The following is a 14,882-nucleotide window of genomic DNA, read 5'->3' on the forward strand; positions in this document are numbered from 1 at the left end:
ATTTATGTTGCTCACTGGGAAATCCCATGCACCTAGAACAGTGTTAGCACCAAGGACTAATAAGAATAACTACGCTATGAAATAAACAGGACTGAGAAGAACTGTTGTAGGAAAACTGTTCACTTATAAGTCTGATCCCCATCAGTCAGCTGAGAACAGACTCATTAATACTTGTATTCTATCTACAACAATGCCTGCCACATCATGGACCCATGATATTTTTGTCCAAAGAACTTTTCTCCCACAGACTATGTCTTTGACATTTGAGCTATAACCATAGACTGCCCTCCAGTGGGTCCTCCACACATGGGACGTTAGACAGACATATGGAACACCTTATAAATGATCTGATCCATCCCCTTCCTTTTATAAATGAGGAAATCTGGGCTGAGGGAAGAAACCATGTGGCCTAGGACATGTGGCACAACTAGAAAGTACTGGAAACAGAAGCCCTAGTCAGGCCCTTGGGCTGTTTCTGAACTCTGTCAGGACATTAAGAATTCCTAAAGCGCTTTCAGAGACCCATATCCTTAGAAGCAAAAAGATCAGAAGGCAAACATCATGCTGTGGCTAAAAACAAGAGCTTTCCTATGAGGCCTCTTTATGTTTGAATCCACCCACTGGTATTTTCACTCATTGGGTCAAGTTACTAACCTTTTCTGACTTCTTTATAGCTGACTCATTCCTAAAGGAATTCATTAACTTTTTCATTTTAAGAGATAATTACAATAAGGTTCTGGAATAGCCCCCGTAAACTATGAATACAATAAATACTTCCACTCTTCTTCTTGTTTGACTTATATTTCCTAGACTATAAAAACCTTCTATTCCAAGGACTCCAAAGACAAAGACATGGAGGAAAACTCCTAAAACTGCAAAGGGCCTCCAGTCCAGTCATCTGATTTTGTGACAACAAAAGCCACATGCTGAAATAAAATGGTCAGTTATGTGACACTCTGAAAAAGGTTTTCAAAAGTTGCCTCTGCTCCAGCACTAGATGTGTACACTTGGACAAACGACTTCACTTCTGTACGTTCCAGTTTCCCCACCTGTGAAATGAGAATGCAGCCCCTGACTTCCAAGGGAGCAGGGGGCCAGAGGGACTCAGGGTGTTCAGATGGGAAGAGCTGAGAAAGGAGCCTGCAGGGTCCACCATAACTGTTATCTATTTGCCATTAATTAATACCAGCTATCATTATTTCTATTAATTCTTCACAAATTTGCTCCAGTTAGAAGAATGCCACATCTCATGACTTAGTTCTCATTGTTTCTTGCTTAGAGTTCTCACAGCAACTTATATCTGACACAATGATGCACCTAGAAGGTGGGACTTTACAGTCAGTGGTCATTAAGGTTTCAAGAGAGAACTCAGGTACCCCATTTCCACAGACCTAAGAGACAGAATTTGACAATATCACTCTGTTTAAAACAACAAACCTTAACTTTCTGGTACTGCTGGTTCAGATTCTCCTCAGTGGTTCCAACTTGTCCATCAACATCAGTTTCCAACAGGTTACCATTAACCTCATCTTCCTCTCCCATCACCGACGTGCCATCGCCTTCTTGAAAATGAGTTCCGTTCTGTTCAATGACCTGTCTCTGTTTGACCTCTGCTCTGTCGGAGTCTTTGTCGACATTGGACAGCCAGTCCAGCAGGTTTTCTATTTTGGTTTTGCTCTCTTCCAGTTGCTTTGCAGCTGCCACCTGGAGAGAGGAAGTTCACAGGAGGTATTCTATATGCTGGCTGAGGCACCAGTTTTAAGACATTCCAAAAGTAAATATTTAAAATCATTTAAAATTAGAGTGGGGATACTAAAAATGGACACACACTGAAAACTGAACACAGTGAAATTAAACCTTAGAGTCACAGGTAGTTACTGGGCATTCTGAAATTTTAACTACAATTGATGTCCTTAAAAAGACATGCTGAATTTTTAACTACAATTGATCGAGTCTCATGCATTTCCCAAGTAGAAAGCCTGACAATCCCACTTAAAAAAATTTTTTTTAAGTTAAAACGAGTTTTTCAAATTTTCTACAACATTTGGCCAATTATATGACTGGAAACCCATCATTCTCGTCTCTGGTACTAATCATTGCTTACTGGCACCTGATACCACTTAAAACTTCAAGTAGCTGTTATACTAATCATCTTCAACAAAGCAACAGTGTACTACATATTGGAATGAGGACCTTTTCAGTTTCTTCTTTGATTGCTGTTGTCACAACTTTATCCAGCTCCTTTTTGGATTGTTCTGCCTTTAGATTAAGCTGTTCACACTTAAACTTGGCTTCATTGAGTTTTTGCTCAATCAAAGCTTTATCTTCTCGTGATAGCTTTTCAGCATTCTCTTTTAAGAATTTCTCCGTATTTTTCACTATTTCTGCCAAAGCCTGTGCACTTCCTCGCATATCTTTCTGTAATTCCTTATAACACAAAAGAAAAAAAAACCCTTATTAAATTATTACCTATTTAATTCTACGAGAGCTGTAATTCTAAAACAGGGAGTGAGCAGAGAAGAATCGAACACTTATTTATAGGTTGAGAACGCATAGTCAATCTGAGTTGGTTTACTTAAGTCACAATATTCAATTTAATGTGAAATCTCAAATGACATTAAAGAAAGTGTGAGATTTTCATATTTCTAAAACATAAAAATTTATGTTTCAGAACATGAACTTCAGGAGCGTGTAGGTGGCTCAATTGGTTAAGTGGCTGACTCTTGGTTTCAGCTTGGGTCACGATCTCACGGTCCCGGGATCAAGCCCAGCACTGGGCTCCACACTCAGCGGGGAGTCTGCTGAGGATTTCTCTCCCTCTCCCTCTGCCCCTCCTCCTGCTGTGTCTAAAATAAATAAATAAGTCTTTTTAAAAAAGAAAATAATGAATTTAATAATATAATCTATACGAATTTGCTCACACCAGATATTATCACACTATATGAACACATTTATAGGAGCTTTTAAAGACATGACACTACTATTTACTATTTATTCAGTTTCTAAACATTTATTTTTTAATATATATTTATTACTCAGGATAAAAACAAATTCTCCCAGTGAACTAAGATAACTTCTTCTAAACTCCAAGGCTCTCTAATATGCAATGTTTGCTTCTTTGCCACAGTTGCTAGGAAGCTCAAAATTAGGATCTCTCCTCAGCAGTTATAGCTTCCCTCCATCTAGATTTCTCTATGGAATTTTTCTCTTCTTTTCCTCCTTTATTTTGTGTTTTCATTCTCCAAATTATACTGTTTGAACTTTCGCAATATTTTTCCGTATTTTTAATTTAAGCTTTATCAAATCATTCTAAGTATTTGAATGGAAAGAGATACTACTTACTGAGCCACTATTATGTGCCATTAACTGTGCTAGTCACTTAATTAACACACAGCATTTGCTTAACTCCTACAATCAGTGAGGTATGACCAACAAAGAAACTAAGGCTTGAAGAGGTTCTTTATAAAGCTAACAGTGTGGAGTATCTTGCATTTGAACCAAGAGCTATCTAGTTATCATGAGAATGTTCTTTCTCCTGACACCAAAATCAGGCTATCTTTACCTCTCTTTATTGTTTGTTCATGTGATGAAGAGGGACAAATTGTGGAGAAAGATGAAAGGAATAGGAAGTTAAGAAAGAGAAAGAACCCAGACAAATAGCTACTGTACAACTGAGTGAGCTGGCTTTAAGGGGAGACAAGTTTTAACTCCTTACACAAGATACTTCCATTAGCAACCTCCTTTTTTTTTTTTTTTTAAAAAAGGTGGCTTACTATTATATAGTAGTTCTTTTTCTTTTTTTTTTTTTTTAAAGATTTTATTTATTTATTTATTTGACAGAGAGAGATCACAGGTAGGAAGAGAGGCAGGCAGAGAGAGAGAGGAGGAAGCAGGCTCCCTGCTGAGCAGAGAGCCCGATGTGGGACTCGATCCCAGGACCCTGAGATCATGACCTGAGCCGAAGGCAGTGGCTTAACCCACTGAGCCACCCAGGCGCCCCATTAGCAACCTCCTTTACAGCGCCTTCCCTCAATATCTCACCAACATCAGTCAAGAAAATTATTGGCTTTCTTGAAGCTGGAAATGTAACTCTTAGTATCAAGTTGAAAGCTCACCTTGGCTCAGAATAGCTGACATGACTTGCTAATAATACTATTAGTATCAACAGAGAGCTGCTGATGCAAAACCAAATTTTACCTCCTGCTTGGACTGATACTTCTTTAACTCAGTTGTGCCATCTCCAATCACGAAGGCTTCCTGGTGACCAATGAGGCGGTTTTCAGTCTGGGTGAGGAGATCGCATATTCCTTGGAGTTTCTCTTTGTACTCCTGCTGACGTTCTGCCACGATCTAAACAGGGCAAAACCAAAGCACCTTAGATGTGTGGTCATAAACTCACTATTGTGATTCCTCCTTATGAGAACACATTTTGCAAGTTCTGCACATTGTACGAGTTCTAACTGCAAAATCAGAACATATCTTGCAAGTTTTTCTGTGTATGCTGTAAACATGATAGCAGTGGGGTACATATGGAGCAAGGTGACACAGAAAGTAAGAGCATGTCCCGTATACAAAGAAGGAGCTCATGTTCGGATGAAACTGCTCAGGAGAATACTGGCCATGCATATGGGTAAGAGATGTAGCTTCTGACCCACAGGAAGGAACATTCCATGTTCTTAAGCTCTCGAAACCTGCGACACACACAATTAATTCTGCAAAAGGATATCAAAACAGAAGTTAGTTGTGGTTTGTATGTTAACATATCTGCTATGTGTACTTGGGTTATCATGCGGAAGACAATGCCTAGGGGCTTCAAGAAAAACTAAAAGGCGCACTGCATGCAATGTTTTTACTTAATTACTGTGCCTAATTCCACTGCCACTCCTCTGCTCATTAGATGTAGCACTCTAATATAATTCACTCGATCAAGAGATTAATTTGGTAAATCAGTACTAATACTCGCACCTTTCCTTTTCCTACTATTTATACACTAGTTATGCATCTTAAAGCCACTCACTGATCATGTTTCCTAGAAGCCCAACACATGCCAGGCAAGTAAAATCATTCTTTTATTAGTGCTCATAGTACTACCAGGTAAGCACGGTTACTATTTCATATTTACCACTGAGAAAACCATGATTGAGCAATGTGCCCTAGGTCACACATGACTGAGGGTAGCTGGGAGGTGAGCTCAGCCACTCTGACTCCAGAGCCCATGCTCCGTGCTGCTGTGCCCTCCTTCCTCCCAGTGGGAAAAGATACCTTACTCTTCTTTGTCCATATGTTCATCAATTTATCAAAATCTGAGCGCATCCATATTTCCTATTCCCCCCCAAAAATCAAGACTCCCACTTGAAAATGGTGGTTTCAGGGAGTCATAAAAATTAAAATAAACTATAGCATTCTTGTGGAAAATAATATTCTTATATATTCCAGCATCTCTCCATTATACCCTGTCCACTAACTGCCTTTCTGGATCCTGGGGTATCCACATAACAGGTTTCACACAAAAGAACTAAAAACAAAGAATTCCAGCTCCACAAAGAAAGGCAAACCTTCTGATCATCAAGATCTTGTTCTAGCTGTAACTGAGCCTTTAGGTGCTCTACCCGGGCAGTTACTGATTCCTGCACATCAAGAAAACACTTCTGAGTGGTATTTAGGAGCCTCAGGAGTTGTTTGCTTTGGCTGGGAGACAGGTCTTGTGCACACTCAGAAATGAAGAACTGCACATCAAGGGCAGTGGCCTCCAGCTGCACTTTGGTGTGTCCAAGGTCTTTTAACACGTTCTGTGAACAAAACAGTGCAAGTTATAAAATGGGAAGTAAGCCATAATATAAAACTTGTATTGATAATATTTAAAAATATCCTTCTTCTATCAGGGACTCAAGGTTTTACTGACATGTTTTCATGATTCGGTTAGTCAAAAATCTATTCAGCACCTGATAGTGGATGGTAATGATGAAATTATTTAAATACTATGGTACTTAATATTATATGGGAAGATAATTTCTCTAAGAATTTTTTTTTAATTTCTCTAACTTATTTTTTAGAGAGAGTGTGCAGGAGGAGGGACAGACGGAGAAGGAGAGCATCTCAAGCAGACTCCCTGCTGAGTGCAGGGCCCAAAGAGGGGTTCGATCTCACAATCCTGAGATCATGACCTGAGCCAAAATCAAGAGTTGGATATTTAGCTGACTGAGCCACCCAGGTGCCCCTCCTCTAAGAATATTTTAATCTTTTTATATTTTAATATTTTAATACTTTAATCTTGCCTCCATATCACATTTAAAATGTAACTGTAAGAAAAGATAAAGACCCAAACTTACATAGATTTGGCATGTTAAAGGGGAAAATAAACATTAAAATATTACTTGTTAATATTGACAATATCCATGTAATTGTGGTTTCACATAAATGAGCCAATGGGGAATCTGAAACATAAATTCAATGAACTACAATTTCAGTTTTCTGACTCAGGCCAGGAGCCTAAGATTCATTCATGAGGCATGCTATTCAAGTTAAGAACTATGATGTACTTTTAAGACTAATTTAAAAACTACATATTTATGTGACTAATACATACATGAATATAAATCTTAAGATGTCAGTGGTGGTAAGGCACTGATAAGGCAGTTGGGAAAGCATCAGAATGATAACCATATGTTGTGATTATTTCATGGTTATGTTAGTTATGAACAAACATCTCTTAGAGACAAGGAAGAAAATAACCTTTTAAGATTTAGCAGTCATGATTGTTCCTGTAAACAGTTGTTATATTAAACCTGGAGGTTTTTAAATGTACTTTATCTCATTTGTTTTAATACTTGCCTTGAGAAATTCCAAACTTCTCTTCACATGTTCAGCGTCTTGTACATTCACAATCTCAATATCCTTCACAGACTTGCTCTTCTCGGATATCCAAGATGAGAAAGACTCCAGTTTCTGTAGAAATTCTTCATGGGAAACTGCTAGTTTAGACTAGAAAATAAAATCATGTGTTCATTTCAATTACCAAATTTCAAATTCCTACAAAAACTGGCTCTGTTTCAAGGCCCTAGCAGTATTAAAACAAAAAAGACTTCATCTCATGACTAAATTTTCAAATAATCAAATTTTCTTCAAAACTCAAATTCTGACTTGGCGTGAAATGCTTCGATGCCTACCATTTCGGAGTCAATTGCAAGCATGACGTGTTTCATTCTTTCTGAAGACACACTGCTAAGGGAAGAGAAAGAAGTCTGCAAATTTTGGTGGCTAGTCCTCAATTCCTCCAGCTGTCCAGTGGGGAAGTCACTGGGAAGAGACTCTAAAAACTCTTCTGCCAACTTCATGTCTTTTCTTAAAAGAACAGCAATTGGAGCCAATCCCAATTCAAATGTCTGCGAAAAACAGATATCCCAGAACCATTCAGTGAAAACACCAATCACAATCCATTCTAAATGTAAGAGTAAAGCCCAATGCTCATTTTTCCAAGTTAACACCAGCTGACAACCATTCGTAACAGGCAGTGGACAGTTCTTACCTCTAACTGTTTAAGTTGTTTCCTCAAAGCTTCCAGATTATTATCCAGAGACTCCTGGCTGTCTAAAGGGGGCTTCATATCTTGAAGTAAAGCCAAATACTCATGCATTTTTGATGTGTGCTGTGAACACTGCTGTAATTCAGTGGAAAACTAAACACAAATTTGGACATTTTAATTCAATAGCCTTTACATTGTTTTTTAAAGCAAATAAAATATATGGGGTTATTCCCAAATGTTTCATGCAGCTACTACCATATAAAAATGTAAAATCAACTTACTTGTTCCACTGAGCTATCTCCAGACGTCATTCCTTTTGACCCTGAAATACTTTCCAAATGGTCTGGGGTATCACTGCATAGCTCCCCCAGCTTCTCATCGCTTGGCAATGCTGATGTACACACAGTAGAACTTTCTAGTCTAATATCTTTTATATTTTGTGAACTAAGGGAACAATGGTTTTCTTCTTTGCTTTTAAGATCATCAAGAATGTGTGACTTTTCATCCACCATCTCAGGAGTAGTGGGTGATTTTTGATTCAAGTCACTGACCTGTTCCACCTTCTCTGAGTACGTGTCAGCCAGCAGCTTGTAGAAAATATTTTCAAGTTGCAATGGAGCTACTTTAGAGGTTATACCTCTTTTCTCTAGCTCATACTCCATCTGGGTTAATTCTTTTATCAATTCAATTGCTCCAGTAATTTTCTGCTTATACTGATTTTGCCTAAGTATATCAAGGAGAAGCTCAGACTTCAGATTTGCAATACAGAACGGATCCTTGCTGCTCTCTGCTTTCAGTTCTGGTGAGTTATTCACAGGGGAAACCCCAGAACAGTCACCAACTTCAAAGTCACTGGGCACACCAGATGCTTTATTTGCCAACTGTGATATGCTAACTCTTTTAATTAAGTTTTGAAGTAAAGTTTTGGTGTCTGCACAGACTGAAGATTCTTCAACCTCTTGAGGATTCATAGGGCCTTCTTCCAGTATACTTTTTAAGATATCCTTTACATCCTCAACAAATACCTGAGATAACTCAGGAAACTGAACCTCCTTTTCTTGGAGTCCTAGAGACAAGGTGTGTTCCTTTTGCTGCTGTTGCTCAATTATTTCCACCCTACTGTTAATTTCTGATAATGAGCAGGCTGTGCTTAAAGGGCTCCTGGAGTTACCATTTCTTATTCCATTTGTGCAGAGTTCTGGTGGCACAAAATTGTTACTTTCCCCCTGGTCTTCCATACTTCTAAGAGGTAAGATTGACAGTGTGCTTTCCTTACTTTCTGGTGTGAACTGAGCCATTCCTGTTCCCCCTTCTGAGGCACTTTCTTTAGTACAAGGACCACTCTGTCGGGCCATCTCATTTAGAGGTGAGATTTCCTGGGTAAGAGTTGTCTTCTCTTTTACATCATTTACTCTGAACTGTACGTGCCCCTTCACAGCAGGGGAAGCTGTTAGAACACAGCTTGGGATACCTTCACTGGGTTTTGAGACATCCTTTGCTTTTACATCTTTTGTACAATGTTTTAAATAAGTGAACAGGTCAGAGTCTTTCTTAGGCCCATCAGTGAATGAATCTCTCTCAGTACTTGTATCCCCTTCGGACAACAGAATGTCTGAAGTCAAGTCAGCACCGATCACTCTGGAAACTGAGGAGTCAAATATTTCTTCAAGATTCTCAAACTGAACAGGACTTTCACATACCACTGTCTGTGGGTTCTCTGGTTCATCTCTAAGAGTTACACTTACTTTTTTCAGGCCTCCTTTCTGATTATGTTCTTCACTGTCTGTGATTTGTGGAAATGGACACTGGTCATTACCTAAAGCAAGACTCCCCATCGTACTTTCATTAGACAAAAGTCCAAGATACCTATTATCTTCTTGTAGACCTTCTCCTCGCACCTCTCCTCTACCTGAGCACACTTCATGAACTGGCGTTTCGTCTTCTGTTAGTATACTGCTTTGGTCGCCTTCCTTTACAATTACACCTCTTTCGTTTCCTTGATGCTCCTTGGCAGTTACCGAGGCTATGGATGACAAACGGCTTTCCTCAGCGGGCTTTCCCATTAAATCGGGCTCAGAACAAATGATAGCATCAAAAGATGAGCAGACTGGAAGGGTCACATTCTTGGAATATGGATCTCCACCTTTCACAGAGTCAGTAGATTCTGGCCCTTCGATCAACTTAATCTTCAGGTTCATTAGATCATTATCTACTTCAGAAGTTGAACAGGTATCAGTATTGTGTAAAATAGCTACTGAGCCAAAGATGTCTTCTGATTCAGCGTCTTTAGTGATTGGCAACAATATATCCTTAAGGGCCAGCTCATGATTCAACGGATTTTCTGGGCTTTTTCCAACAACCTCAGTTGTATATTCTTGAACGTTGCTTCTTTCCATAACCAAGCTCCTTTTACTAGTTGATTCTAGCTGTAAAGCATTTATACCTTGCTGGTTTTCTAAAGAACTGCAGTTGTGCATTCTATCCAGGAGAATTCTTTCATTAACACTCTGACTGTCCTGAGTGTTTTCCTTTTCACCTACTGCAGTGGCATGCAACTGGCTATCTGTATCTGCAGGCTTATCCTGGCACCAGGGCTCCTCACTGTCACCTTCTACTCCTTCTTCATCATCGCCATCATCATCATCACTGTCATATACATAATCCCCATAACTTTCTTCACTTTGCATAGAATCTAACTGCTCAGTTTCAGATGTAAAATCTTGTCCAGTTATATGTTCTTCTGTTCTCCCTCTCCAACACCCAGTGTCATCAAATTTTAACAAAGCACTAAAGCTCTCTTTTCTTCCTCCAATTTCATAATCAGTTGATGAGTCAGACTCATCACCTTCAAGGCTGTTTGAGCTTTCTCTTTCTGATACAGTTTCCAGCAATGATCCGTTGCCCTCATGTGAGCCAACTGAACCTGAATGGATTCTCTCACCAAGATCGACTCCAGCATTCTTGGTAGCCATGAGAACACCCTGGGGAGACTCTGGGCCTCCCCTCACACTTAGGCTGTCAACCAGTGCCCCCTGGGCTATCACAGAACTTCCATTCTCTCTTGAAATATCATAAAATCCATCCCCAGAGGGAGCAGCCCCATCAGTTTCCTCTTGCAGTGTGGCATAGTCCTCAGGCTGTAAACAATCACGATCGTCCCCTTCCAGAAGCAGAGAATCATGGTCGTCATCTTCAAACAAGGGAGTATCATAAAAATCATCTTCACTGTCAGTGTCTGTTTCTGTCACACTTGGCTGATCATCCAGGAGTGATGTTTCATAGTCGCCAGCACCAACAGTTCCTTCAAGCAGCAGTGGGCTGCAGACAGAAGATGAGCCCTGCGGGGTCATGGCACAGGTGTCCTCTTCCATTTTGGACCCAGATGGCTTGTCTTCAGGTTTCTGTGAAGAGGCAGCACCCAATTTTTCCTCTTCGCCATAAGTTTCTGAAATACATTTATCATCGCAAGACTGGACCAGAGGAAGACTGTCACCTATATTTACAGGTTTCTGTTGAGAGCGTTCTCCCTGTAAACTGATATTGATCGCTGCAATTCCCAGAAACTGCTCTTGAAAAGTCTCTCCCATTCGTTGACCTGACAGCTTGGTTTGGTCACTGAGGGGCGATGTGGAGTCTTCACATTTATTTCCATTGCTCTCTAGGGTAGGTATGTCATTAAGGCTTTCCTGGTCATTCCTCAATTTATCATGACTTAGCAAGGCACTCAGCCTGGGAGAATAGTCAAAGATTGTCAAATCCCTGCTTATATTACCTTCATTCTCTTTTTCATTCAAGTCACAGATCATACTAGTTTTTGATCTCATAATAGGATTTGTTATCGAATCACTTGCAAAGTTTTGAATATTTTTAGAATGACTACATTCACTGACATGTTCACTTGTTCCAACTTGACCTTGATTTTCACTGTTTTTAAGTATGCCTTCAGAGTCTTGTCTAAGCATGCCAACTGCTACAAGCCCAGGCTGTGCTGAATAGGATACAGAATTGGAAACACACACACTGGATGAAGTCTTGACTATATGATCAGTTGCTATTCTATTTTCCAGGTTTTCTGACTCACAGAATTCACTACTGGTAATGTTATTTCCCATTTCATTAAACTCCTCATCTATGGCATGCTTTCTGTCTTCAGGGATTTCTTTATGCTTAGGTTCTCTACAATGCCATGTACCAAAACTATTCGGCGAAGCTAACCTGTCATTCTTTTCTTCACTTGGAGCATTATTCAGAAAAACACCAGGGAGTCTTAAGGTATCAAGACATTCTTTGATGGATGTGCCCTCAAATTCTGCACTACAGCCTTCCAGCAGCATCCCAACAGCCTCATTCAAGTCTCCATCATACAGCAAGAGCCTCTGCCCTGTGTTTGCATCCATATAGCTATTTATCATCAAATAAGACAGAAATAATTTTTTAGTTTGTTCTGAGCTCTGAGTTGCCACCGGCTCTTCTCCATCAAAAACATCCTCTTCTTGCCTGTAATCATGGACTGTGGATGGTTGGAATTTACAGAAAGAGAGCCATCTTCTGGCATTTTTACAAGCTTCTAAACCCCCCAAATCTGGCATTTTATCAGGCAGCATTATATTTTTCAAAATCGATGCTGTGTTATTATCTATAATTCCCAGCTGCTTAGCAACATCCAAACCAATGACTTGAGAAGTTTCTGGAATATAAAGAGCAGCTATTTTCTGCCTGCCATTCAGGATTTTGTAAGCCAATTCATTTGTAATCAATTCTTGCTGCAAGGAAGACGATGTAGGAAATATTTCACCAGAGTGAGGCCAAATGAGTCCAACATAGCCTCGCTGAGCCTCTAGGACCAAAAGAGCACTGCTTGAAGTAATTAGATCACACTGGACCGCTTCGTCCACCGTCAAACGTTTAGGAGGGTCTGAGTGGATGATTCCGCCTGTTTGAACCTGATATGTGAGAATACTGTTAGCCATGTCTCTGTCAATCACCCCTTCTGCTACAGCTTCTTCAACGGTCATTCTCTGATCAGAGCTGCAACTGATGAGACCCCCGGAAAGAAGCTGTGCACCTAATAACCTAAACATGGTTTCACGGTCTATAAGACCTTCATGAGCTGCCCTTAAAATGCTTATGTTTCTTCCACATTTTAATGTTATTCTGCCTCCTTCTTGCGGTCTCACAGGTAGAAGCCGCAACCCAGTGTTTTCCTGTAAAATACTTCTTTGTATAATATCTGCTAAAGACACCTTCTCAGCAGTGCAGGGGTCAATAAGATCTTTACATGTGTTTTGCCTTTCCAGGACTTTAGAAAATAGTGCTGAGGAAACCAGGTTCTGTTGGAAAGGCTTCTGCAGGGTCAACTGTTCTCCTGTGGCTGGAGTGACTAGAAAGCCTGTGGAAAGCAGTATCTCGAGAACTCTGATGGCCATGGATTCTGATATCATGCCTTGGGCCAAAGCTTCCAGCACTGGAATTGTGGGAGATGATATAGTAGAAATGATCTCCTTTACTTGATTTAGTTCTTTGAGTTGGCACAAAACTTGCTCATCAATAAGGCCATGACTTGCAGCATCTTGGAGGTCAAAACATTTTCTTAATTTTGGTGAAATGAGACCAGAAATCATTAGCTGTGTCTCAAGCAACCTGATTCCTGTGTCATAGTCTAGAAGGCCTCTTAAAACGGCCTGAAAGACGGAAAGTACTTCTCCAGTTGTCTGATCAACGGTGCCACCAATCACTTTATCCAGCTGAAAAGAGAACAGAAAATTCTCAGATCAGTCGGTGACCCAAGGGTGGGCAGAATTTCATGAAACTTAGTTTGCATTTTTTTAAGAAATAAATACACTTCAACACAAAAATCCTCTACTTACCAAGGCGCAGCAATGCTGTGAATGTTAGGCAGCTCAAATGCACAAGTGATCTATGTCAGTGATCTATTCAACAGCACAGGATGTGATAAAAGCTTTGAAAACAACATGCATCTGTGAATTGAAAACTTAATATTGTGTACATTAACAAGGTTAGTGAGGACACAACAGAGTAAATGATGATAGTGAGAAAACAGAACACATACCTAAGAAGGCAAATCATGCTCTCTGCAATTGGGTGAGATTAGTTGACTGACATGAAAGAGAGTACCAAACCCCATGCTATTGATGTTTACAGCATACAGACTTCTTTGCAGACAGTAAAAAAACTAATGAACCAGAAAAATTGTTACATACCCCCAAAATGTGACAAATACTGTGTATAGTATTCCAGGGAGTAAGGGAATTGAATACAAAGATAACTTTTTCAACACCGAATATTATGTTGAATATTGTGAATATGTATTATCGAGTTTCAAAAGTTTAAAGACAGGCCAAATTTTAAGTGATTCCTGTTACATTTTAAGAAGATGCTAGGGCATCATCACTATAACAAATGGCCCAGTATTCCTCCAGTAAATCTCACAATTATCTCTGAAAATGAAACTAGTGCATAACACTCTAGTGTCATCTTTAAAGATGAGTTGAAGCTATTTTATAACATCATATTTATATAGTAAAATACTTAATACAGCAGTAGAAGAATGGCTTTTAAAGAGAAGAGTTAGAAAAATGAATGATTCTTTTCTTTTACCATGCAAGGCAGAGATTAAGATGTCACAGAAACTGATGACAGCAAGTGTAAGACTGCATTTAATAAACAACACTGAAATCTCTAAATACTTAGATAAACTCCATCCATGTTTTTTCCATGTACACAAATTCAAGGTCATTTATCACTGACATACATTTCTACAACCATGCGATAAAACTAAGACTCTTGAAACAGCTTCATGTTTTAAATAAATTATATTACCTTCTCCTCTACCTTTTTATCTCCTAAGGTTTGTGATTCTTGTAGTTGTTTCAGAGATTCACTAAAGAAAGAATTATAACTTTCTTGAAGAGATTTCACTTGTTTTTCCAATTCATTTCTTTCTTCATCTGTCATTCTAAAGTAACCAGAAAGCATGAAAAGAGGAATGCAAGTCTTCAAGTGATACGGACAACACATTAGGCTCAATGATTTTGTAAAGTAAAATCCCTTTCCAAACAAGCACATGATCGTAAAGTAAAACAAAACTTCATTTACAGATTGCTCAAGTCTCAGAATGTGTATAAAATTTAAGGATGGCCCTTACACATCCAGGAATCCTTCCCTCGCCTGAGAAAGAGACGGAGAGAAGGCTGTAAACTAACACATGAGCACTTCTCTAGCATACACACACATTTCTAAAATAACAACACTGTTATCCAACAGGGGAAAATATTCAAGTTAGCTCCAACATGGAAGTGGGACAGAATGATAGCATGACTCCAGATGAAACTTGTTCAAA

General features: G+C 39.3%; 1 protein-coding gene across 23 annotated transcripts in view; it reads right to left on the reverse strand.

Moving 5' to 3' along the window:
• The window catches only part of DST (dystonin), a 469,784-nt gene that overhangs the window by 123,144 nt on the left and 331,758 nt on the right, over nucleotides 1-14,882 (reverse strand). For 20 of the 23 annotated variants that reach the window (XM_059178308.1, XM_059178298.1, XM_059178296.1 and 17 more), the window contains 4 exons: nucleotides 14,363-14,498; nucleotides 4,198-4,350; nucleotides 2,194-2,427; nucleotides 1,438-1,704 (listed from right to left, as the gene is read on the reverse strand). In XM_059178308.1, the coding sequence (XP_059034291.1) occupies nucleotides 1,438-1,704; nucleotides 2,194-2,427; nucleotides 4,198-4,350; nucleotides 14,363-14,498 (790 nt within the window). Of the gene's footprint in view, nucleotides 1-1,437; nucleotides 1,705-2,193; nucleotides 2,428-4,197; nucleotides 4,351-5,555; nucleotides 5,790-6,831; nucleotides 6,982-7,166; nucleotides 7,383-7,525; nucleotides 7,676-7,803; nucleotides 13,267-14,362; nucleotides 14,499-14,882 lie in introns of all 23 variants that reach the window. The other 3 variants (XM_059178319.1, XM_059178320.1, XM_059178297.1) reach the window with 2 other exon arrangements.

Source organism: Mustela lutreola, chromosome 6, assembly GCF_030435805.1.
Source record: "Mustela lutreola isolate mMusLut2 chromosome 6, mMusLut2.pri, whole genome shotgun sequence".
In the NCBI taxonomy this organism is placed as follows: Eukaryota; Metazoa; Chordata; class Mammalia; order Carnivora; family Mustelidae; genus Mustela; species Mustela lutreola.